The following is a 26,212-nucleotide window of genomic DNA, read 5'->3' on the forward strand; positions in this document are numbered from 1 at the left end:
GTCAGCAGAGAGATGCTGCAGACCCATGTCGACATCTTCCACTCTAAGAATACGGTGCCCTATGTCAGCATGAAGAAGCTACAGAAGATGAACCTTCACCCCTAATCCCATAGAAATGGAATCATGTCTGACAGTTGGGATTTATAAACAACTCTTTGCAGGAAGCAGCTCTTTGCAGTAAGCAGCTCTTTGCAGGAGGCCCTTTGCCTTGTCACTTTAGTAAAGCTATATCTTAGCTAATTTTAAAAAAATAATTAATTTATTTACATTTTGACTGTGTTGGGTCTTTGTTGCTGTGCGCAGGCTTTCTCTAGTTGCGGCGAGTGGGGACTACTCTTCGTTGTGGCTTCTCAGTGTGGTGGCTTCTCTTGTTGATGAGCATGGGCTCTAGGTGTGCGGGCTTCAGTAGTTGTGGCTCACGGGCTCTAGAGCGCAGGCTCACTAGTTGTGGCACACGGGTTTAGGTGTTCCATGGCATGTGGGATCTTCCTGGACCAGGGCCTCAGCCCAAGCACACCTTTCAAATATTTTGCTCACACAATGCCTCACGTAACCTGTTGATCCTTTTCTTAGATTAAAGAAGTAGAAATGAAGAATAAGTGATTAACAGATCTTTTCCCCAGCTTCCCCTTCAGTAATCTGGAGAACAGACTGTGTGAACAAGATAGAATCTAAAAAAAGATCACAAGAAGTCAATAAGATTGCACACAATTGGAGATGGCGAGAATCTGACCCCCTAACTTAATGATTTACTAAGATTATTTCCCTTTTCCCTTTAAAACCTTTCATGGCTGAGCAGAATCTTCAGAGTTGGTTCTGGGACATGAGTCTGCCTTCTCCCCAGATTGCTGGCCTCCTGAATAAAGCAATCTTTTCCTTTTCCAACCAACACTTGCTTCTCAAGTATTGGCTTTCGAACGGCGAGCAGCTAAACCTGAGTTCAGTAACATTCTGTTCTAGGTGAGGTCCAGGGAAACTGCAAGCTCCCCAGAAAAGAAAGCACCCACCCCCATCTGGTTGGTGAAGCCAGTAAAGTAAAAAGATAGCAGGACAGTAGGCATGAGAAGGCTGAAGAAAGGTCCCCTGGTTTGAGTCTCACAACTGGCCAAAGGAGTTCATATTAGATGCATATGGCATGGGCACTCCCCCCTGGAAATCTGTTGAGTCCATGGCTACATCTCAGCAGACTGTCATCTGCAGGGAGTAGAGTTGGCCTCCTAGGACCATCTCTTTGCCCTTTGAAGGACTGTGATTTATTTCCTGTGCCGAAGACCTGGCAAGTCAAACCAAGGCTGAGAAGTTGACACTTCTCTTTCTCCACCAGGGCAGCATTGAGAGAGGGGGACAAAAAAGCAAACGCCTTGGAATGACTGAGTTTACAAGCTTATGGTTGAAAAAGCCCTTAGTTTACCTGATGTGACAAGACTAATTTTCTACATCAGGTTCAAAAAAATGGAGGGTGGGCTTCAAGTCAGGAAATAATTTTAGCATTTGAAGATGAAGAAAGTTTCACTTTCTTGTACACTGTGAACTTTGTGCCTGCTGCTATAATAATCATGTTTTAAATAAGCTCTTTTGGGGATCTCTGTCCCTTTCCCAAATATCCTCCTGGATAATTATTTGGCTGCCACCAAAGCAGCAATCTGAGTTGTATGGCAGCCAAGAAAATCTCAGATCCTACGAGTGCTAATTGGACATAACAATTCATGCTCAGGGGCATCAGGCAAAATGGACTTTACTCTGCCAGAATTGTTTTGGCTTCCAATTTTTTGGTTAGCCTCAATCTCTCATTCAAAGTTTTCTGACCCTTGAAGCTACTTTCCTGGCAAATAGCACCTAATTCTCCACCCAGGTATAAGAAATGCTCATTCCACTGGATCTGGAGAGGCCAAGGCTTTCTATGGGAGAACATGAGGGTTTGCAGCTGGGTAGAGTTTTGTGCTTCTCTGAAACTTGATCACTTTAGAATTAATAAGAGCAAGTATGAGAATTAATTCACAAGGAACAAGAAGTCATAAACATTTGACAATAATATTCTGGTATATGATCTTTCTATTTAAAAAATCCTATAAATATAAATCACAGCTTGTATAAATCAAATTACTGAGAAACAAATGGGTGAGTGATATAACTCTAGATTTAACTGATTAAAATTTGAAAACTTTTAGATCTTAAATTACAAAATGGAGGCCCAAATAATCACCTCTGCCTGATCTCTGTAGTAAATGTTTAGGTAATGAAGGAATGCTTGGGAAAAAAGGAAATTAGTTAGATTGAATCTTCAAACATCTCTTGAAGATTTCAATTTTTTTCCTCTATATACAAAGTTTGAAACAGAGAAAATGACCTAAAGAGGACACTACTTTGGTCATTTAGAACTCTGAATAAGTCAAAGTTCTTTGATTTGAAACATACTTATATTTTTCCTAAAAGAGATTAGTGTGCAATGTACTAACAAACAAAACTTACATTTCTATTAACTTTTTTTCCCTTGGTTTTGGCTTGTTGGCATTTACTATTTGATTTGATCTCTATAGCATGTCTTATCTTTTCCCCATTTCACAAAGGGACATTTATAACCTGAGGGGTTAAGTGACATGCTAAAGGTTATTTGGCTTATACTAGAAACCAGAAGGAACTCCTGCCTTCTGGCCCAGAGCCCATTGATTCATTCTATCTCAGTCAACTGTTCTGTGCCCCAGGGGCACAGCAGAGATGAAAACAAAGTCCCTTACAAATAAATGGATAGTGTGTCAGGTAATGGGCTTTGCTCTGCCAGGACTGTTTTGGCTTCTATTTTTGGGTTAGCTCCACTCCCTCATTCCAAATTCTATGGCCCCTAAAGCTACTTTCGGGTGAATAGCACCCAATTCTCCACTCAGGTATAAAAAACACTCATTCCATTATATCTGGAGATGCCAAGGCTATCTGTGGGAGAAGATGAGGGTTTACAGCTAGATAGAGTTTTGTGCTACTCTAAAACTTGATCACTTTAGAATTAATAAGAGAAAATATTAGAATTAATTCACAAGGAACTAGAAGTCCCTTACAAAAAGGTGGAAAAATAAGACAGGGTAAGGGGTCTGGAGTGCAGATGGGAAGTACCTACTGGGGTGGTGTATGTATGTGTGTGTGTGTGTGTGTGTGTGTGTGTGTTTGGGAGGGAGGGAGGGAGGGAGGGGGTAAAATGTGGAAATGGATCACACAAATATCTGGGGAAAGAGAAATATTGGCCAGAGGTCAGAGGTTGGATAAATTCAGCCCACCACCTCTCTATGTAAATAAAGTTTTATTGGAACACAGCCACGCTCTGAGGTTAATTGTCTATGGCGGCTTTTGTGCTATATTGGCAGTGTTGAGTCATTGTGACTGAAGCTGTATGTGACCTATAGAACTGAAAATATTTACTCTCTGGCCCATTAAAGAAAACACTTGCTGACTCCTGGTTTATGCAGAAGGAACAACAAACGCAAAGCCCTAAGGCACAAGTGCGCCTGTTGTGTTCAAGGAATAGCAAGAAAGCAAGTGTGGCTAAGGTGAGTGAACCAGTGGAGCATGAGAGGAGATAAGGATGAAGAGAGTGGGACAGGACCCTGCAGGGCCTTTACAGGCCACTGTATAGAACTCTGACCTTTACTCAGAGTGAGATAGGAAACCACTGGAGGAGGCTGAGTACCGAACAGACATAATCAGACTTACATTTTAAATTGATCACTCTTTTTAGAATAGGTGAGAGGGGGTTAGTTTGGTATATACTGTAATAATCCAGATGAAAAATTATTCAGGCCTGGACTAAAACATGAAGGTGGAAGTTGTGAGAATTTGTCAAATTCTTAGTATATGAATATCTTGTAAAGATAGTGCTGATGAGATTTCCTGGTAAACTTGAAATAGAGATATGTGTGGTGTGTGTGTGTGTGTGTGTGTGTGTGTGTGTGTGTGTGTGTGTGTGTGTGTGTGTGTGTGTGTGTGTGTGTGTGTGTGTGTGTGTGTGTGTGTGTGTGTGTGTGTGTGTGTGTGTGTGTGTGTGGCGGGGGAGGCTTGGGAAGTCGGTGGTCCCAGTTTACTTTTCTGGGCCTGCACATCTGGGAGGATAGTGACCATGAAGAGATGAAAGGAAGATTGTTGGGGGTGTAAGGTATAGCTTGTGGTTGGAAGTGAAGAATTCAGCTTGGACAGTAAAATTGTCAATGCCTTTTGGATATCCAAGTGGAGATGTCAAAGAGGCATATATGAGTCACATCCGGAGTTCAGGGGAAAGGTTTGAAACAGGCATACAAATGTGGGAGTCATCAACATTTAGATAACATTGAAGTCACAAGAACAGAATAATATCACCTAGAGAGTTAGCTACAGATGTCACAGAGAATGACTTGAATAGCTACCATTTGATTTCAATGTATGTGACAGGTTTTGAGCTAGGAACTTTCTACTTTTTGTCTCTCACCTTACAACCCTCTACTTGGGTTGCATTTTACACATGAGGAAATGAACACTTAAGTGACTAGTCTGACACTACCTAGTTAGTGACAACATCCAGGTATGCCTGCCTCAGTGGTGGAGCCCTCTCTGCTCTGCCAGGACATAAGGAATAGAAATACAAGAGTGAGCATCAGCTCTGCATATCTGAATAGTTAAAGAAGCAGTAGAGCTTCCCAAGTAGGTTACTCATTAACACGACATTATCACCAGATGGGCACCTCTGCTGTAAGTTTCAACGGTAGTGAGACGCTTTAAGGAAACCGCTAGGCTGGTGAACTGTGATAATGCTATCATGGAACTTCCTTCTCAATTTCCTGAATTTAACAAACTCTCTCATCATGAATAAGCAGAACATTTCTCATTTAAGAGCAGATTAAGAGGTGGACACTGCAGAGGAATTTATGCATTGATGTCATGCACTGCATTGTAGGCAAACTACAGGTTACTAAGGTTAGATGCTGTTACAGGATGCTGAACAAATCCTTGATTAAGTCAGAGGAAACAAACCTCATGACTGAAAACTGAATATGAATCATTTGAAACAGCACAGAGACAGAGAATATTACTAGCAATAGATGTGACCCAAGATGTTACTAAAATTCTTATAGCGTTGCTTTCGTCCTCACAAATTAAAAGTTTCTTGGTTGACTAAAAGTCTCAAACTTGATCTTGTTTCCACTTGGCCTCTCAAAAGTGCAGTCATTCAAACTGTTAAAAAAAATGTGGAGCAAAGAAAAGCCTGTTATCCTCCTTCCCTGTCTTCCTACAGGCCTGGGCTGAAAGGAGTCATCACTTATTTTATGCCTACAAAAATCAAAAGAGGCTCATCTCTCCACGTTGAAGGGTAAATAGGAACGAACCTGTGTGCATAAGTGAGAACTTCCATTTACCCCAGTAAGGGAGCCACACCTTGGGGTTACACCCTAGTTATAGTTATTAGGAAACCAAGGAAGGGAAGTTGTGTTTGGGGCCTGCTGAACAAGATTAAGTCTTGGTGGAAATATTTAGGTCAGGCTGGTCTGGACGAAACGTAGTGGGAGTAGTTGGAGGTTTTGGATGAATAATAGAGAATTGAGTGATTCCAGTGTCTTTCCTCCTCCACCTTCATGTTTCCCAACCCCAGGTGCTGCTTCCATGGTAGCCCATCCTCTGGAGCAAGGTACCATGACAATGAGTACATACCTAAAGGGAGAGCGTTATTCGTATGGAGACTTTGAAATGATATAAGGTAATAATCCTCAGGAGAATCAAAAGATGCATTTGGCATTGATGCTTGTCGCTCCTTTCAGGGATTTTGCTTCTTTATCACCGTATTGCCATCTTATGGCGTGCCACAAGCAAGTTGGGTCGTGTTTGTATTTCCCACAACACCCAGCAAAGTAGCTGTCACCCAGTGGGCACAGAGCGAATGTTTGCGGAATGGAATACTAATCATCACCCTGCTGGCAGATACACATATGCACCAGGATTCAGACTCCTGATCCTCTGTTTTTGAAGCTGCACTAGTAGAGCACACTTCTGTTTCACTCTCACTTTGTAGACTTTAGACATTTTGTGTCCCCAACATCATGATTATTATCTCTCTGGATATATTTATGAGCCAGGAACAAATAGAACTAAACCACTCAAGTGTACCTAGTCACATTTCTTGTCCCTTCCCTGTGAAGAGTATTCTTTATTTGTGCTTCTGGGCTCTTCACTCTGTTTTTTTTTTTCTTTTCTCCTGATTAACTGAGAATATTAGCTGAGTGTCAGAGAGAAGAGAATAGAGGCTGCTATACAAGAAAGTATATAGAGAAGAAAATGTCAAGAGGTTTGAGGAGGGGGAATTCAGAGATAGTGAGTAAGCTATCCAGCAAAGCCTGGGCTTTCTAAGGAGAGAGGGATCTGGGGTATTGGAAAAACTGCCATGAGGTGGGGAAGAGTTGGGGGGGTGGTTATAAATAGGTGAAGAGAATTCTGGGGCAGTCGTCCTAAGTATTTCATCATCCCTCAAAGGTTATCTTAAGAAATCATTCAAGAAAGATTTAAATTGTTCCCCAAGGCTTTGGGAGCTAGGGGTGTGTGTGTGTGAGAGAGAGAGAGAGAGAGCGAGAGTTATTGTGCTGAGAATTAAAAGGCTCAGTTTTATTTGGGGTACAGTTAATATCTTGTATACTGACTTTAGTAGCATTTTGGTTTACTAACATGTTAGTGGGTTATTTAACAGAGATTTTTCATTAAAAATTGTATGCCTGAAGGAACTAAGTTTGTGTCATTGGTCATAGAACCAGGAACAGGACAGTGGCCACTGGAGGTAGAATTGTGACTACAGGTGTATGAAAATAGAATAACAGGGTAATATAAATAGAGCAGATGACCAGGAGGCCAGAGGTTACATAAAAGTTGAACTTGTTTGACCCAGAGTTGAGGGAAGCAGATACTACAACTACAGATTTGTAGGCACATGGTTATTGAACTAAGTGTGTGGTGTTTATTAAAAACACAGTCAAGGAGTCCATTCTGAGTTGAAAGCTAGATACCTGGTCCTATTTTGAGGAACTCCATCTCTTGTATTGAGACTATGCTTATCCATCTTCTACATACATCCTCCCACACTTAGTAAGTATCCCTTGCATATTTTCATTGTTGGTATTATTCTCTTGGCTCTTGATGGGTCCTTGGAGAGAGGGTTGCTCCCACTCTCCTTATGTTAAGGTTTCTGCTTTGATTCCTTTTGATTTCTCAGGTCTTTAGGATTAAACAGAGAGAAAGGAGAGTTGGCATCTAAGAGTTCTACAGCCAGATGGCTGAGACATGTGACACAGCTATGTCTAGCCTCAGCGCCAGAGACGGAAGGCCCTGTCCTATCAGCCAACCACAACTGACACCATCTCACTGGGCTGCCATGTCAAGTGATTCTCTCTGAGGGAAAGAGTGTTCAGTTTTCTGTTAGCATGCTTGCACTTGATTATTGACCTGTGTGCTGAGTAGTGTTTAATATTTTTTTTAAAGTGTGGCCTGGCAATTCCCTTGGAATCACACTTGGTGTGGTTGACCTCCCCTAAGGAATACTTTTCAGAAGTATTATCATGTACAATTTATTCTGTTTTGTGGGTGTATGTTGGGCAGGGCATATTTGGAGACAGGGGACAGGTGGGGTGGAGAAGAAGGGAGCACTGGGGTTGGGGGTGGAACAAAATATTAACTTTAACTGCTTATTCAGTTTCCACAGTATATTAAATGTATATTATACTGTGTATATTCAATATTATACACAGTGTAATTAAATTTGTACTTCATTAATTGCATAAAGTACAAATTTTGTCATTAGCTCTTCAGTCCACAAATCAAATATAAGAAGTCATTTACAACAAGATTTAAATCCTAAAATAAAATACTGAAACTAAAAATTCTGGGAGCGTTATTCCTCACCTCAAATATGGTCCCCGTTGTAGGAATATTGTTCCCATTGTAGAAAGAGAATTTGAAATATTTGAAAATTTACTGAGGAAATCCTGATTGCCCAGTTTCTAAGTTTTAAGAATCTGACAGTATTTTTCACTTATATTACTGAATGCCTCATATTTTATGCTTAAATGCTCATTTGGTTCAATTTGTTTTGTTTTGCACTTCTGGAATTTTCTCTTCCCTTTAATTTACTGACTTTTGCTAGGCATTTTTGTATTTAGTTTAATGATACTCTTACAAATAATATTAAATAGTGATAGAGGTAATCTATGGAATAATGAAGGCTCATTAATATCTGCCTAATCAATTTTTCTAAAAGGCTAGAGCTTGACAAAGAAGATCACAACGTAGTGAATCCTGTTTTTTCCCAGACAAGGCTTGTTTATTTAGCTGATGATATTTGTCGAGTTCACTCAGGTACGAATGGTAACTGGAGATTATCCAGGAGTCATAAATGTGGAAATTACATTGTAACGTCACTCTTCTAAATGCTCAGGCCAAAAATGGGGGCATCATCCTTGCCTCTTCTCTTTCTCTGTTACCCACCATCCTGTCAGCAAATCCTCTTGGCTCTACCATTAAAATATAATCCAGAGTCTGACCCTTTCTCTCCACATACCATTCCACTCTAAGCCACCATTTCCTTGCTGGATTACTGCAGTAGCCTCCTAACTGTAGGGAGAATTGTGAGTATAAGGTAAAAATGACAGTGAAAGAAGGCTACAATATCTCTACATTCCTTTACATTTTGGGCAGGTCGTGGCTAAATTTCTGGCAGAATATTTGATTGCAAGAACAAGAAACCTATTCAAACTCATTTACACAAAGAAGGAAAGAAAGTGTTGCCAGATTTCACAAGGAATAAAGACTGGGAACTGGAAAGTCAGGAATGGAGACTTTTGTCTCTACCTCACTAGACTCACTTCTCTGTGTGTAGTTTGTGTGTCTGCTCTGTTCTCCTGGGTTCCATAGATATCTGCGCAATCTCAGCTTTAATCCCAGCTCTGCATGACTTTCTAGTTGAAACTAATAAGCATCTTTATGACTCAGTGCCAGATTCCCAGAAGAAGATGATCTCCCAGGTTGGCTTATTTCAGGTGTTCGCCTTTGATCCAATCAGTTTAGACCAAGACATATGGTCACCGGATCAAAACACAGTTGCCCAGTTCCAGCATTTCAGCAGGGCCTAGGGGACCCATTCAGAAAATGGGTCATGAACTAGGCAAACTAACTAACATCTCTACTGCAATTTACAGATAATTTAAATTCAATATTCTGTTAAATGCTGTAGTGAATCAATTATTGTCATGCATACATCCTTTGGGACTCAATAAATGAAAATTAAGTTGATATAAATGAATGCTAGCAGGTGAGGTACAGTTGGTCTACCTTCCAGAAAGCTTTTGCCAATAACATAATTTTTAAAAAAAATATTTATTTTTAGTTTCTACTTTATTCCTCTCAGTCAGCATCCATCCACCCCTGTGAGACCAATAACAGAGCCTTTGTTAGGCTGGTAGCCTTTAAACAAAATAATGAAGACTGGCAGATTGTTATGGGAATGTTATGGATTCTTAGTCTTTGGCCTTTCATACCAGATAATTTAGTGAGCTGCCTTTGTGTGTGTCAAAGTTTTTTTGCATTTTAATTTTCATTGTATTAACTGACTATTGTTTAGAGCTGTCCTGACTCAGCTAAATGTAATATAGCTATTTATAACTTGTCAGTGGTATATATTATTATGCCATCATCTCCTGGTCCATTCTTCAAAATGCTCAGGCCAAAAATGGGGGCCTCATCCTTGCCTCTTCTCTTTCTCTGATACCCACCATCCTGTCAGCAAATCCTCTTGGCTCTACCATTAAAATATAATCCAGAGTCTGACCCTTTCTCACCACATACCATTCCACTCTAAGCCACCATTTCCTTGCTGGATTACTGCAGTAGCCTCTTAACTGTAGGGAGAATTGTGAGTATAAGATAAAAATGACAGTGAAATAAGGCTACAATATCAGGTAAGAAAGAATTCCATTTGGGAGAATGTCACTTACCCAAAGGCAGAAATCTATTAAATTCTTTTGAATCAGCACACTGATTCACTCATGAAAACAAAACAAAAATAAATAAATAAAATTTTGTTGAGAGATTACTATGGGTAAATACTATGGGTATGCTATGTGCTAAATTTTAAAAGGAATAATACAAATTATTGAATTTTTAGTCATTTTATTTTAGACTTTAAATTCCTAATTAATTTTAATTCTAAATTAAAATCCTAATTTAAAAATCAATTGATCAATTTAAACTGACTTACAAGAAATATCATAAGTTTGAGGATCCATTATTTTATCTTTGCCATCATAAAGGTAGATATTTGGGAGCATTGGGTTTTTTTTTTTACCTAACAGAATTCTGGATATGTCTCTGAGCTAGGAGAAGATAGACGGCAAGTTCACAAAGCTAACCTACAGTAGCAGATATGCTCCATATTCATCTTAAATTCTACGTTTCCTCTATGAACCAAAGTTTTGGGAATGCCACGATGAGTTCATAATCTGATGAGAGGGATGAGGTATGAACATCAAAACAAAATTCCAGAAGTCAAAAAGGCGGGACTAGCTTAAATTGGTGATCTGTTGAAGTTCCTTTCACCCCAAGGACCCTGATAGTAGTTTTTCCATTCTACTATGTGTTACTAATGTAATGCAAACTTTACATTTTTCCCTAGTTTATCCTCCAAAACCCTAGGAAGCAGGTAGCATTAATCTTATTTTTCACATGAGGAATCTGACCCTTAGGAACAGTAAGGAATTTGCCCGAGGTTGCCCACATTACCACGGTCTGGACTGAAATCCATGTCTGGCAGACAACAAAGCCTAGGATTTTTCCACTCTATCACAAGGCCTTTCGGCAAGAAATTGTCCCTTCTCCAAAGGGTTTCATAATCCAATGATGACAAATCATCCAACAGATTTATTTTCAAACTAGATGAAAAGGTGGATCATAAACTCCTGCGGGGAAGTGACCTCTCTGTTTTGCAATTTACGCCTATGGAGGCATCTGTATTTTTAAAAAGCTCCCCAGGTAATTCTGATCACCTCCCAGCTGCCTTCCAATGCTCTTCTCCCTCCTCTTCACCTGGTCGACTCCTCCTCACCTGGACTGAACTATGGTGAATTCACCATCGCCGGGCCTTTTCCGGCCAATTAATTTACCCTCTTCATTCCTCTTGCGTGATGCCATCAATGAGCTCATCACATCAATTCACAATTACTGATTTACATGAGGTTTGCCCCCTTTTGACTAGGGAGCTTGTTGAAAGTAAGAGTTGCATTTTGCGTCTTCAGTACGTAGCACAATGTCTCACACTCAATGAAATGTGTTTCAGAGGACTAAACTGGGAAACAAACATCTCAGAGCCACTTGGAAATAGCCTGAGAAAAATCTTCAAATCTGGTTTATCGCTCGTTACACCTAGTGAATTAACTGAGTAACTCAGTAAAAATTAAAACACAAAACAATTTTCTACGTTCCAAGCGTTAAGCCATCGCCCTCTGATGCGGAAGCTCCACAGAGAACTACGTTTGCCGAAATCCCTGAGGCCCAGTCGCGGCTGGTTTGCTGACGGTTCTTGAAAGCCTGTCACATCAACCAATACTGTGACGAGAATTTCCCTGCGCAGGGCAGTAGGCGGCCAATCATAAAGTAGAGGGCGGGCACTTCTGATTTGGCTTCAGAAAATCCTCAGTAGCTCAGAACCATCAGGGGGAAGGAGTTAGTAACCTAAGGAGTTAGTAACCTAGGCGAGTGTCCTTCCTCTCCAGCCCCTCCCCACGAATTAGAGTTAGTCTCTATGCGCTGCCATACTTCTTTACGTTTTCCTTAGTTTCTACATCTTCCTAATCAAGTACCTCTGCTTCCCATCCACCTTTCCTTGTTGAACTCACTCTCGGGAAAGGGTACCCGCATCATTAATCTCTCCTCCTTTTCAAACTTGAGCCAGATATTTGTCTCTAAACATCCAAGTGGGATTATGACAGTGAAGCAGTGGAAAGGTTTGAGCGAAAACTTCATTCTTTCCTCCTTTCCCCTTGCAAGAGTGGAGAAGCTACTGGGGATTACTTAGTGGATAATCAGCATTACCGGGCGGATTGAAGGTCTGAGTGTCCGCGCTGTTTACTTCCACCCTCGCTCCCGCTCCCATCTCCACCCACGCTAGCGTGCGGACTGAATCCAGGGCTGGCGTGTCACTGGTCGGGGCAAACACCTAGCCCTGGAGCCATTTCCCTTTGGCATCCTCTTCCCATTCTAGCAGCTACCTGCCATTGGCCATGCTTTCATCCTACCAACAGTAACAGCTACAGGAAAGAATTCATTTTTCCCTTTCTAGGTTCATCTCCTTTCCTGGTACCCTTTCTAAATCTGTCGTCCCCTTGCCACAGATATAACCGTTGTCTAGACGCTGTTTTTCAAAATCCAAATCCAAATCAATCCAAAACAAAGCCCATCAATAAAGCAACAACAATAATATTGCGGCCAGCAGCCGGGAGTGTGTGCCTCATTAAAGGGTGAGAATATAAACCCCCAATTCAATGACCGATTTTGAAATAAAGGATTCCTGCTGCTTGTTAGTCATCAACATTTTTACTCTCCCAGCTGCAGGAAAAGCAGCTGCATCCTCTGGCAAGGCGATTGAGATGGGAGAAATTTAGCCACGGTCTGGGATTTTCGCAGAGGATAATTCAAGCCCCAGCTCCACTCCGGTGGCGGAGGAGGGGGTGGGTACGAGCGGTGCGCATGCTCAGCAGCCCGGCTCCGCTGAGGCCCAGCTGCCGCCACCACCGCGGCCGGTGCTGTAACCGCGGCTGCCGCTGCTTCTCTGAGCGGGCGTTGGTGCCGTGTGCCGAGGCGCCCTGTCAGGGGAGAGGGAGAGGCCGGGCGGGAGCGCGGGCGGCGGCGGAGCCTGAGGAGGGCAGCCGGGGCTCTGAAGGAGCGAGGGCGGGCTGAGCCAGCCTCGGAGGAGCGAGGCGGAGAGCGCGGGGACCCACCCCGGGCGCCCTGCGTGCGATGGCCGGCGGGCAGTGGCGCTGAACGGCCGAGAAGCCGAGCGGCGGCGGCGGCGGACGGAGAGCCGGCGACCCCCGGGAGGCGGAGAAGCAGGAGCGGGAAGACGCGCCGAGGGACTGCGGGGCCCGGGTGGGCAGCGGGGCCGCGGGCCATGGACTCGGCGGCGGCGGGGGCGAGCCGGGGCGGCGGCGCGGCGCAGAGTCAGCCCGCCGCCAGGTGAGGCTAGGCGGAGCAGGCTCGGGGCGCCGCCGCCACTGCTGTGCCGCTGGGCCGCGGAGCGAGGCGGCGGCGGCGGCGGCGGCTTAAGCGGCGCCGCAGCAGCCGCGGCGAGCAGCGGCGGCCTCGGAGGAAGAGGGGTCGGCGCCCGGGGTTCTGGCGGCCGCGGCTCTCCCGTCGCAGTATATCCTGCTCGGATTATCTTTTGCTTCTCCCCAGCTGCCTCCTTCCCCTCACACTGACACTCTGTCCCACTCCTCCGCGTCCTCGGTCGAAGCTGCCCTCGGCCCGGGCTGGTTCCCCCCCGCCTGGGGACGCCCCTTACCTCCGCTCCCTGGCTGCAGGGGACCCCGCCGAGACCATGAGGAAGTTCAACATCAGGAAGGTGCTGGACGGCCTGACCGCCGGCTCGTCTTCGGCCTCGCAGCAGCAGCAGCTGCTGCAGCAGCAGCATCCGCCTGGGAACCGGGAGCCCGAGATCCAGGAAACGCTCCAGTCAGAGCACTTTCAGCTGTGCAAGGTGAACGGAGCTCTCAGCCCCGCGAAAATCGGGGTCGTTTTAGGGGCAACTCAGGCTTTACACACGAGTCGAGGGATAGAGCGCCAATAATAATCATACCTCGAATAAAGGTCTCGCTCCTCTAGCACACTTTGCTTGGTGGGCTATTTTGGAGATTGACATCATCTTACTCCTTTTCGTTGATTTTCACGTGCGGCAGTCATTACAAGGTTGCTTCTAACATATTATACTGACCTTTAATTCGTATTCTTAATCTTATGGCTTTTATATTCAAGCATTTTAATACATAATTTACTGACTTCCAAGTTTCCTTTGGGAACAGTGTCTCATGAATGTTGTTTATCAAAAAGCCAAACGTGTTCAACTAGATATTTGCTAATCACTTTTCCCTTAAAATGTGGTAGGAGGCTTAAAATATGAAATCATAGGGTCTTTCTATCATTGTGTTTGGTGAAAAAGTTAGAGCTGTGATTTTTGCCTATTAATGGCACGACAGTTGCCATAGCGGTCTGTAATTCAGAAAGAATGATGCAGCGAATTAATTCACCAGCTGCTCAATGAGAAATACAAACTTGTGTTGGTATTAATACCAGGCGTTCATAAGTCAGAGTTTCTTAAAAGTGTGTACGTACTTTTTTGCCCCAGTGTCCTAAAATTAAGGATTTAATAGCAAAATGCAAAAATATATGCTGTGTTTATTTTCATTCTGTTACAGTTGCAAAATGATGAGATAGATGTTTGCTAATTGCTTTACTGAATCTTTAGTTAAAGTAATTATGACAGCATTTCCTTAGAAGTACTTGTATTTAGCATCCAAATAAAGTAATGATGAAGTTATCACACTTGAAAAAAAGCATGAGTTGCATTTTTAAATGAATATACAGAATTTTTGACCACTGAAAACTTCAGTAATTTGTTCTCAGACATAATAGTATAGAATATTAGATTTTCTTCTAAAGCCTACCACTGTGATGGAAAAGCAGAAATTAAGATGTAACACTGGGATAGTTTTCTTGTTTGTTTGTTTGTTTGTTTTGGTTTCAGATTCTATGTGCATAGGTTTTTGTTTGATGTAGACTTCATAGTTGTTGTTGTTTTTTATAGCAGTATATGTATATGTGTTTTGCATCGATTATAATTGCTTCTAGGTTCTAATGCCTCTATTGACTTTTCTGTTTTAAAACTTTGCTTTCTGCCTTGGTTGCTGTGATGTCACTTGCCCATCCCTAGACTGTTCGCCATGGATTTCCCTATCAACCCTCAGCCCTGGCCTTTGATCCTGTACAGAAGATCCTGGCAGTGGGAACTCAGACTGGTGCTTTGAGGCTGTATCCTTTAATTTAATTTCATTTAATTTTTTAACTTTTACTGTATTCTCCCCAGTCCTTCTGTATTGCTGATTAGTTGCTTTTCCTGTTTAATGCCAAAGAAATGGTATGATCATGTATTATGTGAAATCATGTGGTTGTATCTTTCCCCATGATTATACTTGCATGCATGCAGGTTGTATGTTGCTGTGATGTTTCTCAGCTCAATTTATAGTAGCTAAACATGTATCCACATAGAGTTCTAAAGTTTTGCTATAATAATTACTGTCTTTGCAAGGAAGAAGTTTCTAAGGGGAAATATATCTGCTTATACTAGTGGTCTATTGAACGGACTATGTTGAGGATGAGGTTTAAAGACAATAGCACAAGGCACATTTTATTTGCTTTTTTAAAAATATTGTGCATGGTAGATGTTGAAATTATGACTATTCTAATGACTTAGAGGTTGAATTTGAATTTCTTTCTGACTTGTCCATCTAGAAAAATCATTAGAAAACAAACATAAGTTTTATATAAATAGTTAAGAAGTAATGCTATTTCTAAAAGTTTTAGAGCATTTTCTTAGTATAATGCAAATGGAGGAGTGTACTGTCTTGATATGTTTTCTCTTTCATGGTCTACATTTGTTATGTATATGTAAATACTCTTAGGTTAGCTGTACTCTTAAATATTAGTATAGAGAATTATTTTTCTTGGTTATGCATGAACTATAATTGTTTTGTCATAGCATTTTTTCCCAAATACCTACTCATTCTTCAAGATAATTTTTTCAGTCTGAACAATGGAGAATACTACACAATTCCTCTCAAACTATTTAACTTGAAATAAAATTGTGTTTACTTTTACTATGATATTTACCCATATTAACCTAAATGCCCTTAATTTTAAACTTAAACATAAGATTTTAAAAAGAAAATGCTTTGTTCATCCATCAGTAGGATATCTGCTTCCTACCTATTATTTAAGTAACATGTTGGTAATAAATAGAAGAAAACACTAGATGATAAGAAACACGGAAGAGCAGGAAACTTTACTCCCCAAGTGTTAGATTTATCTGGCTCCTGAGAAGGAGGAGGGGAGCCTGCATTTGAGTTAAACATGTGTCTTACCTTTTTTTATAATCTTTTAAAATCTTCATTTCAAACTAGTGCTATATGTGGTATCAGGATATTTTATTTGTGATTAGTGTGCTCTGTTCAAAATGCTTATAAAAGTTTTCACTGAATTGTGTTACTAAGTGAAGTCTATCATTCATAGTAAATACCAGTAGTGCAGTCATACCTGTAAAAATGGTAAAATCTGACCAGGCTACATCTGAATCTGTGAATTTCTAAGGCAGTATATCTAAATAGTTCTTACCCAAATATCTAGATAGTTGACATTAAAATATTTTTTACTTCAATTGTATAAATATTTTTATTCTGGTATCCAGTGATCCATACCTTCTAGTTTAGGGTTCCTATTTTAGTCTTGTGAAGATGGGAATAAAATTAATTTTGGTAGTGTGGGTACTAAGTATTCAGCAAAACCCCGTGTAGTGACAAAGTAGTGTGGTATTGGATCCAGATGGACTGTTTAGAATGAAAAGCAAATTTTTTTTTTGTTAACAGCAAAAGAGTATCACCTCTGGACTAAAAGGGAAAAAAAAAGTTGAATTAAATCAGTTGTATTTAAATTATTTTGGTTTTCTTTTAAGTGGGTTCAATTTTTACTGTTTTCCCAGTTGAGACCCAGTGTGGTCTCAATTTTCTTACCGTACATAACTTTTTTCTTTTAACAGCCAGTCTGCTCCTTTTATAACTTAATATAATCGTGAGTACCACAAGCAAGTCTGATTTTATAAAATCAAATATTTTTCTTAGACAAGACTTTTTACCCCTACTGCATTTGAGGAATTAGCAAATTATACAAAGGGAGAAGTTAAAATTAAAATGTTAGGCCTAATGCTGACTGTCAAATGAAAGCAAGGATCAAGTGTACAAAATCATCACTTATATGTCTTTTGCTTTTATACATTTTTATAGTTAAATACTGTATGAAAAGTGAATCTGTAATTTACAGTTACACTCTAATTTTTTTTAGAACCTCTCTTAACTGTATTTACAGTGAAGTTAGGAAAGCAGTTTACCAAATATATTTTTACTTTACCTTTTTACGAGATTTATATGAACATTCCAGAGTGATAAATTGGTTTGCCTAACAGTAATACCACTAGTCATTCCTTCTGTTAGGCTTAAGTAGGAGATAAGATTATGAGCTTTATTATGGCTTTGATTTGTAGAAAATCTAAAGTAAAATAGAAATCTTTTTTTATTTTAAAGTAAAATAAAAATCTTTTTATTTATCTAAAATAGAAAGACTAAGATCTTTTTATTTTTATATAATTTCCACATACGTGGCTTAAAATTTGTTAATTTCTCTGTGCTTTGTTTTGAAAGCTAGACAACTATAGTTTCTTTCAAAGCTCCATATTGGTTTAATGTGCAGACTTAATAATAAGTCTCTTCTCTTGCCCTAGTTCTTTTATATTTTTCACTGTTGCATTTGGCTTCTTATAGTCCTTCTCTTTATTTTCTTCTCGTATTAGACTCTTGTAGTCTGCAATACATTTGTTCTAAAAGATGTCTTCAGAGCAGAAGTATACTTGTAAATAAAGTCTTCTTTCATCTAACTGTGGAGCAGAGTAGGAGGTTTTCAAAAGTGGGACTGGGTTATTAGAATTTGAATTGCATGTCTAATTTAACTAATAGAGTGTCTTCCTAAATGTTGGAGGACTCTACTAAGTTATCTGTTTTGAGGTTAGAAAAAAGATGATGAAGAATTTACATCTGGTATCTAATGTTTGTAGACAAGAGTTGTGAAAATCTGAATCCTAAAACAGTATCTAACAAATGATGAAGCAAGATAAATTTAATGTATTTGCTGCATTAACGTATAGCAAATGGCTGATGTCATTATAAACATGCTTTATGTTCAAGCTTTTTGGCTTCTGGAGTGAATATGAGGTTGGAATGAACTTACTGATAGGAAGCAGGAAAGCATAATTTTATATGCCAAGTTGTACAGTAGTGATTTAATTATCTTAATTCTCCTCCTTTTGCCATGTAGAAATAGGTACAGTTTGGTTCTTCTGAGTAATCTAAGCATCAGAACTATTGAGATAAAGTAATCATCTATCCCCATATGGAATAAGTAAAGGGAACAAAAAAGGTTCTAACTGAAGAATGAAGGCATTTCTAGTAATTCTGCTGTTGTCCTTATCTGGACTCCTGGTTTACTAGTATAATTTCGAATTGCTTCATAGTCTGTTGTAACTATGGGCTACCCTCATCTTATTTTTAAGGTATTTTTGTCTAAACACAACAAGGTTGTTTTATGTATGAGTAGTTCAAGGACTATGCCAATAAATGGACTTTCAAATTTACTTAATCTTTGTAAAAAAATTGAGTTTTTAAGTATCAAAATTATCAAAGGATCTCATTTATTGTCTTCCTGACTTGTGGAAAATATAGTAGGCAGTCTCTGCTTTGATAAGGCATGGGCTTGTCTTTTAAATTGCAGTGTAATTTTGCTGAATGCAGGCTTACAAAATGATTTCTGTACATTAGAGTTCATTTAACAAGCACTTGTTAAGTGTTAACGTTCGATTATGAATTGTGGCCTTATTTCCTGTTCGTGTCTTGCCATTAAAGAATTATGTGACCTTGAGTTAGTTTTTTCTTACTTTTAAAATGAAGGTGCTGTATTAGATGATTTCTTCGAGAAACAACTTTGTGATTCTAAGTAGCTATATATTGTTCTAGGTGAGGATGCAGAAGAAATGAAAATATGATTCTTATGTTCAAGGACTAGAACTAGATAAACATAATTGAAGTAAGAGTTATTTAGGGTCTACTGACATAACACAAAGTCAAATTACAGGGAAGTTTATTGCGTTTAATGACACTTCTGCACATTAGTAGATGAGGCTTGAGAATGGCAGGGAAGGAGGAGTCGGAAAATTATTCTAGGCTAACACTGTGGGCAAAAGTAGAGAAAAGGGATCATGGTAGTTTAGAGGAATACTAGAGACTGCTTGGAATTGTGATCCTAGTTGAGTTGGAGGGAAAAATAAGGAACCAGTAGGTGGAAAACCTTGAGTGTTAGCCTGAGTTATCTGGGTGTTATTCAGTAAGGAACCATTGTAGCTATATAAGGAGATACGCTCTCAGGAAGACCTTGTGATTTTTAGGATGATTAATAATGCAGTGGTGTCATGGATGAAAAGAATAGAGCCAAGGGAACCTTAATATGTAACTAAATCCATATGGGTAATAAAGTGGATCCAAAGCAGGGGTAGTAGAATGGGAACTGGAGAAGGACTTGATGACTTCTTTGTATCAAATCTTGGAGCAACTAAAGGTGATGATAAAGTTTTCAAATACAGCACTGAGGTAATTACAAGACAGAAATGGAAAACTTGGTAAAGAGGGTGGCAGAGTAATGTGGAGTTTGGAATTATGTAATCTTTTACTTTTATCCTATTGCCATTTTGAGAAGGTAGCCTAGACTGATTCTAGCTTGAGCATTTGATGCGCTTTTACATTTGGTTTCCTTTGGGTTGGTCCTTGGTGATTTCCTGGATTTTGTTATTGAATCGAAATAATTTAAAGTCCCTGTTAGCTGTTTGGCTTTGTCCATTTATCCTTGGTCAGTGTCTCTCAGTAGTGCTAGTATTTGGGGCTGGATAATTCTGTGGGTTTGCCCAGCACGTTGCAGGCTATTTAGTATCCCTGGCTCTGACTTACTAAATGCCAGGGTTACCTCTGCTGTTAGTGTGGTAACCCACATGCCCTCACACACTTCCAGGGGCTCCTGGTTGAGAACAACTACACTTTGTCCTAATTCTTCACCAGTTAAGTAGGAATAATAACCCAACTAGTTCGTGAAGTGAGCGTCAGGATTAAATGCAATAATGTGTATGTTTTTAGGACCATGCAAGGACTGTTTTGGTGACAATTCAATATGATATTATTATAAATATGAGAGTTTTTCTGTGGTTTTAATGCTCAGTTCTTTCACTCATTTATTTCAGCAAATACTTGCTGAGAAGCAACTAGCTGCCAGGCTCTGTGTAGGAAGGCCTTAATTTCATTATTTTTGTAGCTGACGTAGTCAGTCTTTGAAGGAAAAGGTCTTAAAGTACTGTTTTTGTCTTCTTTAAAATGGTTGTGTTCTTTTCAACCACAAGTTTCCAGGATTGCTATTTAGATGTGATAAGATAATACGTGAAAGTTTGTTTCACATAGTAGGTGATAAATGATTGTGAAAGTTTGTTTCACATAGTAGGTGATAAATGATTGTTTAATGGCTTTGTACTTTGATAGCTAGCATTGCAATGTTTGACTTGCTGCTTATTAATTTTATTTTATTGTAATTAACAAAAGTGGAAAAAAGATTTGGAAATAGATTTTTTTTTTTTTTTTGGTTACGCGGGCCTCTCATTGTCGTGGCCTCTCCCGTTGCGGAGCACGGGCTCCGGACGTGCAGGCTCAGTGGCCATGGCTCACGGGCCTAGCCTCTCCGCGGCATGTGGGATCTTCCCGGACCGGGGCACGAACCCGTGTCCTCTGCATCGGCAGGCGGACTCTCAACCACTGCACCACCAGGGAAGCCCTGGAAATAGATTTTTGTTCAAAGTAGTTAAAAGTGAAACAGTTCAGCTAGAATTTAGCCAAATTTTTGTTACTCTTCTACCCCGCCATCCTTTTTGTTCATAGAAGAATTCTAGTCACTTGAAATTCTAGCCGTAGAGGAGAAACAAGGACTTCAAAATACTTTTACTTCTCATCTCTTAGCTCCTCACTGAAGAGGACTTTGTATAAAAGGAAGAATGAGTACTGTGTCAGCTATAGGTTGTGATTCTCAGCGTGGAATACTGCAGCAAGAAGAATAGGCACACTTACTTTAGAGACTACCAGAAAAGGTGTCTGCCTGGAAACAGTTATTTTGCAATGAATTTCCTGTGGAGGGAAACAAGGTATGATAGAATCTGAATGGGATTGAAAAGGGATATGTTAATTACTGGGGAATCAAGTCTGTGCTTGGTAAGCCTTTTTACTTTAAGTAAGATGGGTTTTTATTTCTGCTGGGTATCCTCTTTGTTTTCCATTTGTTTTTTAGTATAATTTGCTTTTAAAAATATAACTTGACTTTGCCATCCTGACAGAAAAAGGTAAAGGAATGTTGGAAGAATTCCCTTATTAAAAGCTTGTGTTCTAGTCTTCAGACTAATTTTGGATAAGCCAACTAAAATCTCTAGGCTTTAGTTTCCTTTTCTGTAAAATGAGGAAATTGGGATCTGTGATTTCTAAGAGTCCTTCCGGCTCTAGGATCTTGAATTTTTTTCTGTGGAGGATTTGGGAATGCTCTGGACCATCTCTGTCTAGAGTTGTCTTCTGATTGGTTGTTCTGAGTATCTGTTAAAGAGGGTGAAGTGTTGGACTCAATCCCATTGTGGGCCCCTTTACTTTGTACCCGTTGCCTGCATTCATAAGTCAGCAGATGCACAGTTGTAAACTTTTATTTACAAAAGGGAGCAGGAAAAAGCATGTGAGATACACTTTTTTCGTTGATGAAACAGCAGCTCACATTGAATACTAGGATGGTGGGTTGCTTTTCCTTTGTTTAATCGGTAGGGCCTCATTAATAACAGGAAACTTGGGCCATTTTTAAATATTATTAACAAAGTTTACTTTCCTTTATTGAGTGTTAATGGTCAGGATGTAAATTAAAATGAGATTGCTTAAAAATAATACTGGGTTCCTAATCATATGATTTTATTAATTTTTTTTTTTTTTTTTTTTTTTTTTGCGGTACACGGGCCTCTCACTGTTGTGGCCTCTCCCGTTGCGGAGCCCAGGCTCCGGACACGCAGGCTCAGGGTCATGGCTCACGGGCCCAGCCGCTCCGCGGCATGTGGGATCTTCCCGGACCGGGGCACGAACCCGTGTCCCCTGCATCAGCAGGCGGACTCTCAACCACTGCACCACCAGGGAAGCCTGATTTTATTAATTTTTATGTAAGAAATTTAATAGAGACTAATTTCATTGACTTGGTAGCATGTAATTGGAGTAATTGTATAGTAAGTTGGAAAAGTAATAACTAGCAATGTACATGTAAATAAGTGGACTATAGGGGTGATTATCACTAAATATAAGCTTCGGGTGTCACTTTTTGACTTTAACTTCATGCATTGGAAGTGACACCTTATTTACAAGAAGGAAATTAATAATCAGAGTGTCAGCATTATGACTGATAATGCTTAAATGAGAATATCCTGTCCTGATTTCGTGCATTATCATCATCGGAAGGTATATTATTCAGTATCTTGGGATTGCAGATTAATGAAATGTCTTTGGTTTGAACTAAACAGGTGTCTGTTTAAGAATATAGCAGAATGACAAAGAGAAAAGGATGTTTTACTATATACTACCTTTTATATTTGAATGCCTTTTATTAAACATAATATAGTACTATAAAACTTCCTAGGAAGCAAAACAAAGTGACTGTTGACTTGATTTTTGTAAAATAAACTAAGAGTTCATAAACTATAATCATAAAAGCCTACCAAAAGGTATTTGATACATCTCCCTTCCCTTAGTCACATGTGATGTAAATCATACTAAGGAGAAAATATCAATAGTACCTTTGGATTTAATTACTCAAACTTCTTCCTGTGAAGATATTCAGGCTTCTATATAATAGGTCTTGTACTTTAGTTTAAACCTATTTCAAATGTTTATTTGCAACACCAAAGAAGAAAGACAAGTTAGTTGTCTTCCATATATTATTACAATTTTTAACATTTTTGAAAAATTTAAGTAACAGTCATCTACTTGCAGATTTAGCAGTCCCAATTGCTTTAATCTCTCATTCTTTTGTATTTCATTTTAAAGAAATTGTGGATACTGGCTCTGTTTTATGTGTAACTTTTGTTTTTATTTTTGGACTTGGGTGCAAGGAGGGGAAGGGGAAAGAATCATTGACAGTTTATTCCTTACTACTCAGTGTCCCACAATGGACCATGTGTTTAGTGATTCCTTAAGTCTAGAACAGCGTTCCCCAACCTTTTTGGCACAAGGGACCGGTTTCATGGAAGACAGTTTTTCCACGGATGGGGGAGGGGTGATGGTTCAGGCGGTAATGCAAGCGATGGGGAGCAGTGGGGAGCAGCAGGTGAAGCTTTGTTGGCTCGCCTGCCGCTCACCTCCTGCCATGCGGCCTGGTTCCTAACAGGAACCCTAACGTGTTGGGGACCCCTGGTCTAGAATACATTTTTCCCTGTTAAAGTAATCCTTTAAAGCCCAGTGCCTTTCTCTTTGTGATGTCCTTTTGGGTTTAATTCCATCCCTTTTTCCACCCATGTAGCAATCTTTTTCTTAATTCACGGTTAAAATCTAAATTTCTACATTACCATCCTTTATACGTAATATCACATAGTCACTAAATGGCTAAAACTAGTCCTTTTGGAAATTATAGCTATAATATTGAGGTATTTTTATTTTAAAATATCTGTCAGAAATGTTACAGCATATGAGAAGATGCAGTAGAGTCCAAAGCAGTGCAAATCAGAATCAAGCAATATCCTCTGCCTTATAAAGAGGCCAGAAATTGGACAGTGGTCAATATACAATTATAAAATCAAAACAGAAAGAACATACAGATTCTTAAATGATTAGCTTAATATCTTCTCTACTAAAGATCATATAGAAGATGAGTGTGTGTGTGCATACAAATGAAGTAATGAAGGTCTAAATCTATAATTCAGGAGTCTGCAAACTTTTTCTGTAACGTACTAGATAGTAAATATTTTGGCTTTATTGTCTCTGACCCAGCTACTCAACATTGCCAATGTAGCTCAAAAGCAGCCATAGACAATATGTGAAGGAAGGAGTGTAGATATTTCAATATAACTTTATTTATAAAATCAGGCAGTGGACTAGATTCAGCCCACAAGCTGAAGTTTGCCATCCCTGCTTTAGTTTATCAGGCTTCCTTGCTTTTAAATTGGAGAGGAATACTCAGGAAGGAATTACTACTGACATTTTTATAGTTAAGTTTCATAAATTACACTTGCATATCAGTTTAATCTTTAGTCATAAATAGAAAACTATTTTAAAGAATGATATATGGTACTGCTATATACCAAGTTAAATAATTTTCATAAGTATTTTTTGATCCTATGAAAGATGCATTATTTTTCTGGTGAATTATAATTTGTATGATAAGATGACTTATCAGGCATTGTTTGGGGACAGTTCAGTGATCAGTTCTATTATTGAAGTATTCAGCTTGTTTGAGCCCTTTACTTCCTAATTTTTTTTTTTTTTTTTTTTTTTTTTGTGGTACGTGGGCCTCTCACTGTTGTGGCCTCTCCCCTTGCGGAGCACAGGCTCTGGACGCATAGGCTCCGGACACGCAGGCTCAGCGGCCATGGCTCACGGGCCCAGCCGCCCCACGGCATGTGGGATCTTCCCGGACCGGGGCACGAACCCGTGTGCCCTGCATCGGCAGGCGGACTCTCAACTGCTGCGCCACCAGGGAAGCCCTACTTCCTAATATTAGTTTAAAATATATTGGCATTTGTAGCTTTTTCCTAATATTTTCATTAATATTATATAGAGCTATGTAGAAACATTTAGATACTTTTAAAAATAAAAGTGAATGTAAATATTTTATTAAAATATTGTGATTTCTTGTATATCTGCAAATTTTGATTGAAAATAAATCATTTACACTGAGGGAGAAAATAACCTGAAAAAATGTATTAACGACAATAACAAAAAAAACTCATAAAGCTCTTAGAAGCAAATTTAGGTGCATGGTTACCTTCTTTAAGAGTCAGATATGTTGCATGTCCCTTCTTGGAATGAACATACATGCGACAAATTGAAAACATTATATCCGCCATGAAAAGTTTTTATAGTTGCTCACTGTTTACATCGTTTTTCATTAGCAGTAAATATAAATTTTATTCAGTAAATAAGGCTGATTTCTACTTAGTTTCATTTCTCCAACTGGTGTTAATCCTTTTGGAAGTTGTTATGTAAGACAAATGAAATGATGACATGCTGAGCATATTTCTTTATATTTACTGGTGCTATGATTTAAAAATGAGCATTGATCTAGAGTAACATTCCCTTAAACTGGGAGTGAATACAAAGGTTTTTAACTAATAACAATAGCTAATACTTTTGGTTTTAGTACAGTCTTCGTTTGGAAATTAGGGTTTGCTAAACACATGATGTTAATTGCAAAATAATATAGACTTAGAAATTATATGGTAATTATTGTTAAATAATGTTTTGTTTTATAGTTTTTGGTTGTGCTTCCCTTTCAATAAGGGCTCTCTGGAACTTCTGAAGCTTTTCCTGGTGAGGTTGTCTGTTGAAGAGTGATTTATCCTACCCTTTCTTGAAAGTACATAATCTTTTCTTGTAATAGCAGCACCTCTGCTTTTTCACAGCAGTACTCTGCCAAAAGTGACAATAAATCTAGTGGCATCAACTATTGCAGTACTTTCTGCCAAATTGCTTTCCTTTTGTGTATTTTTTCCTTTTTGTCTTTTGAAAGGGAGGAAAAGTATTGAAACAGATTTTTCCATCTATGCAGTCTTTGTACTATATTTTTCATAATGTGTTTTATTTTTCTTTTAAAATTCACTTGGCCATACTTAAGAACTTAGCCATTAAGCATCTGAGAATGGATGCTGGGATAAAAGATTGTTATATGATATGTGAGAATGTATGTTCCTTTTTGTTTCTTTAACCCAGGCCATGGTTATTTATGACTATATTTCATAGACGACTGAGCAAATGGTTCATTTGAAAGTATATTTATGTATCAAAAGCCCTTCTAAAGAATTGCCTGTGATAATAAATATAATTCATTTTGACCCCTTTAGAGACGGTCCTAACTCCAAAGCAGTAAATAATAAGGATGAATATTTTTGAACCACTCTATTCAAAAATAATAAAAAATTCTTATTCAAAATAATAGTGGAAGATGTAACTAGAGGCCTATTTCAACCCAGTTAATGCTATAATTATATTTTAGTCTAGATGCTGCAATTACTTTGTTTTGATGTTTCACTCACATGAAAAGAAAG

At 39.3% G+C, this 26,212-nt stretch overlaps 1 protein-coding gene and 1 long non-coding RNA gene across 4 annotated transcripts in view; one reads left to right on the forward strand and one right to left on the reverse strand.

Moving 5' to 3' along the window:
* The window catches only part of LOC308626413, a 90,082-nt gene extending 76,411 nt beyond the window's left edge, over positions 1 to 13,671 (reverse strand). The window contains exon 1 of the long non-coding RNA XR_014017243.1: positions 13,541 to 13,671. This is a non-coding gene — a long non-coding RNA (uncharacterized lncRNA). The remainder of the gene's footprint in view (positions 1 to 13,540) is intronic.
* The window catches only part of STXBP5 (syntaxin binding protein 5), a 163,822-nt gene continuing 151,053 nt past the window's right edge, over positions 13,444 to 26,212 (forward strand). For all 3 annotated transcript variants that reach the window (XM_081251398.1, XM_081251399.1, XM_081251400.1), the window contains exons 1-2: positions 13,444 to 13,735; positions 14,966 to 15,063. In XM_081251398.1, coding sequence (XP_081107524.1) covers positions 13,577 to 13,735; positions 14,966 to 15,063 — 257 coding nt within the window. In that variant the 5' untranslated portion in view covers positions 13,444 to 13,576. The remainder of the gene's footprint in view (positions 13,736 to 14,965; positions 15,064 to 26,212) is intronic.

This window comes from Mesoplodon bidens (assembly GCF_964165515.1).
Source record: "Mesoplodon bidens genome assembly, chromosome: 12".
NCBI lineage: Eukaryota > Metazoa > Chordata > Mammalia > Artiodactyla > Ziphiidae > Mesoplodon > Mesoplodon bidens.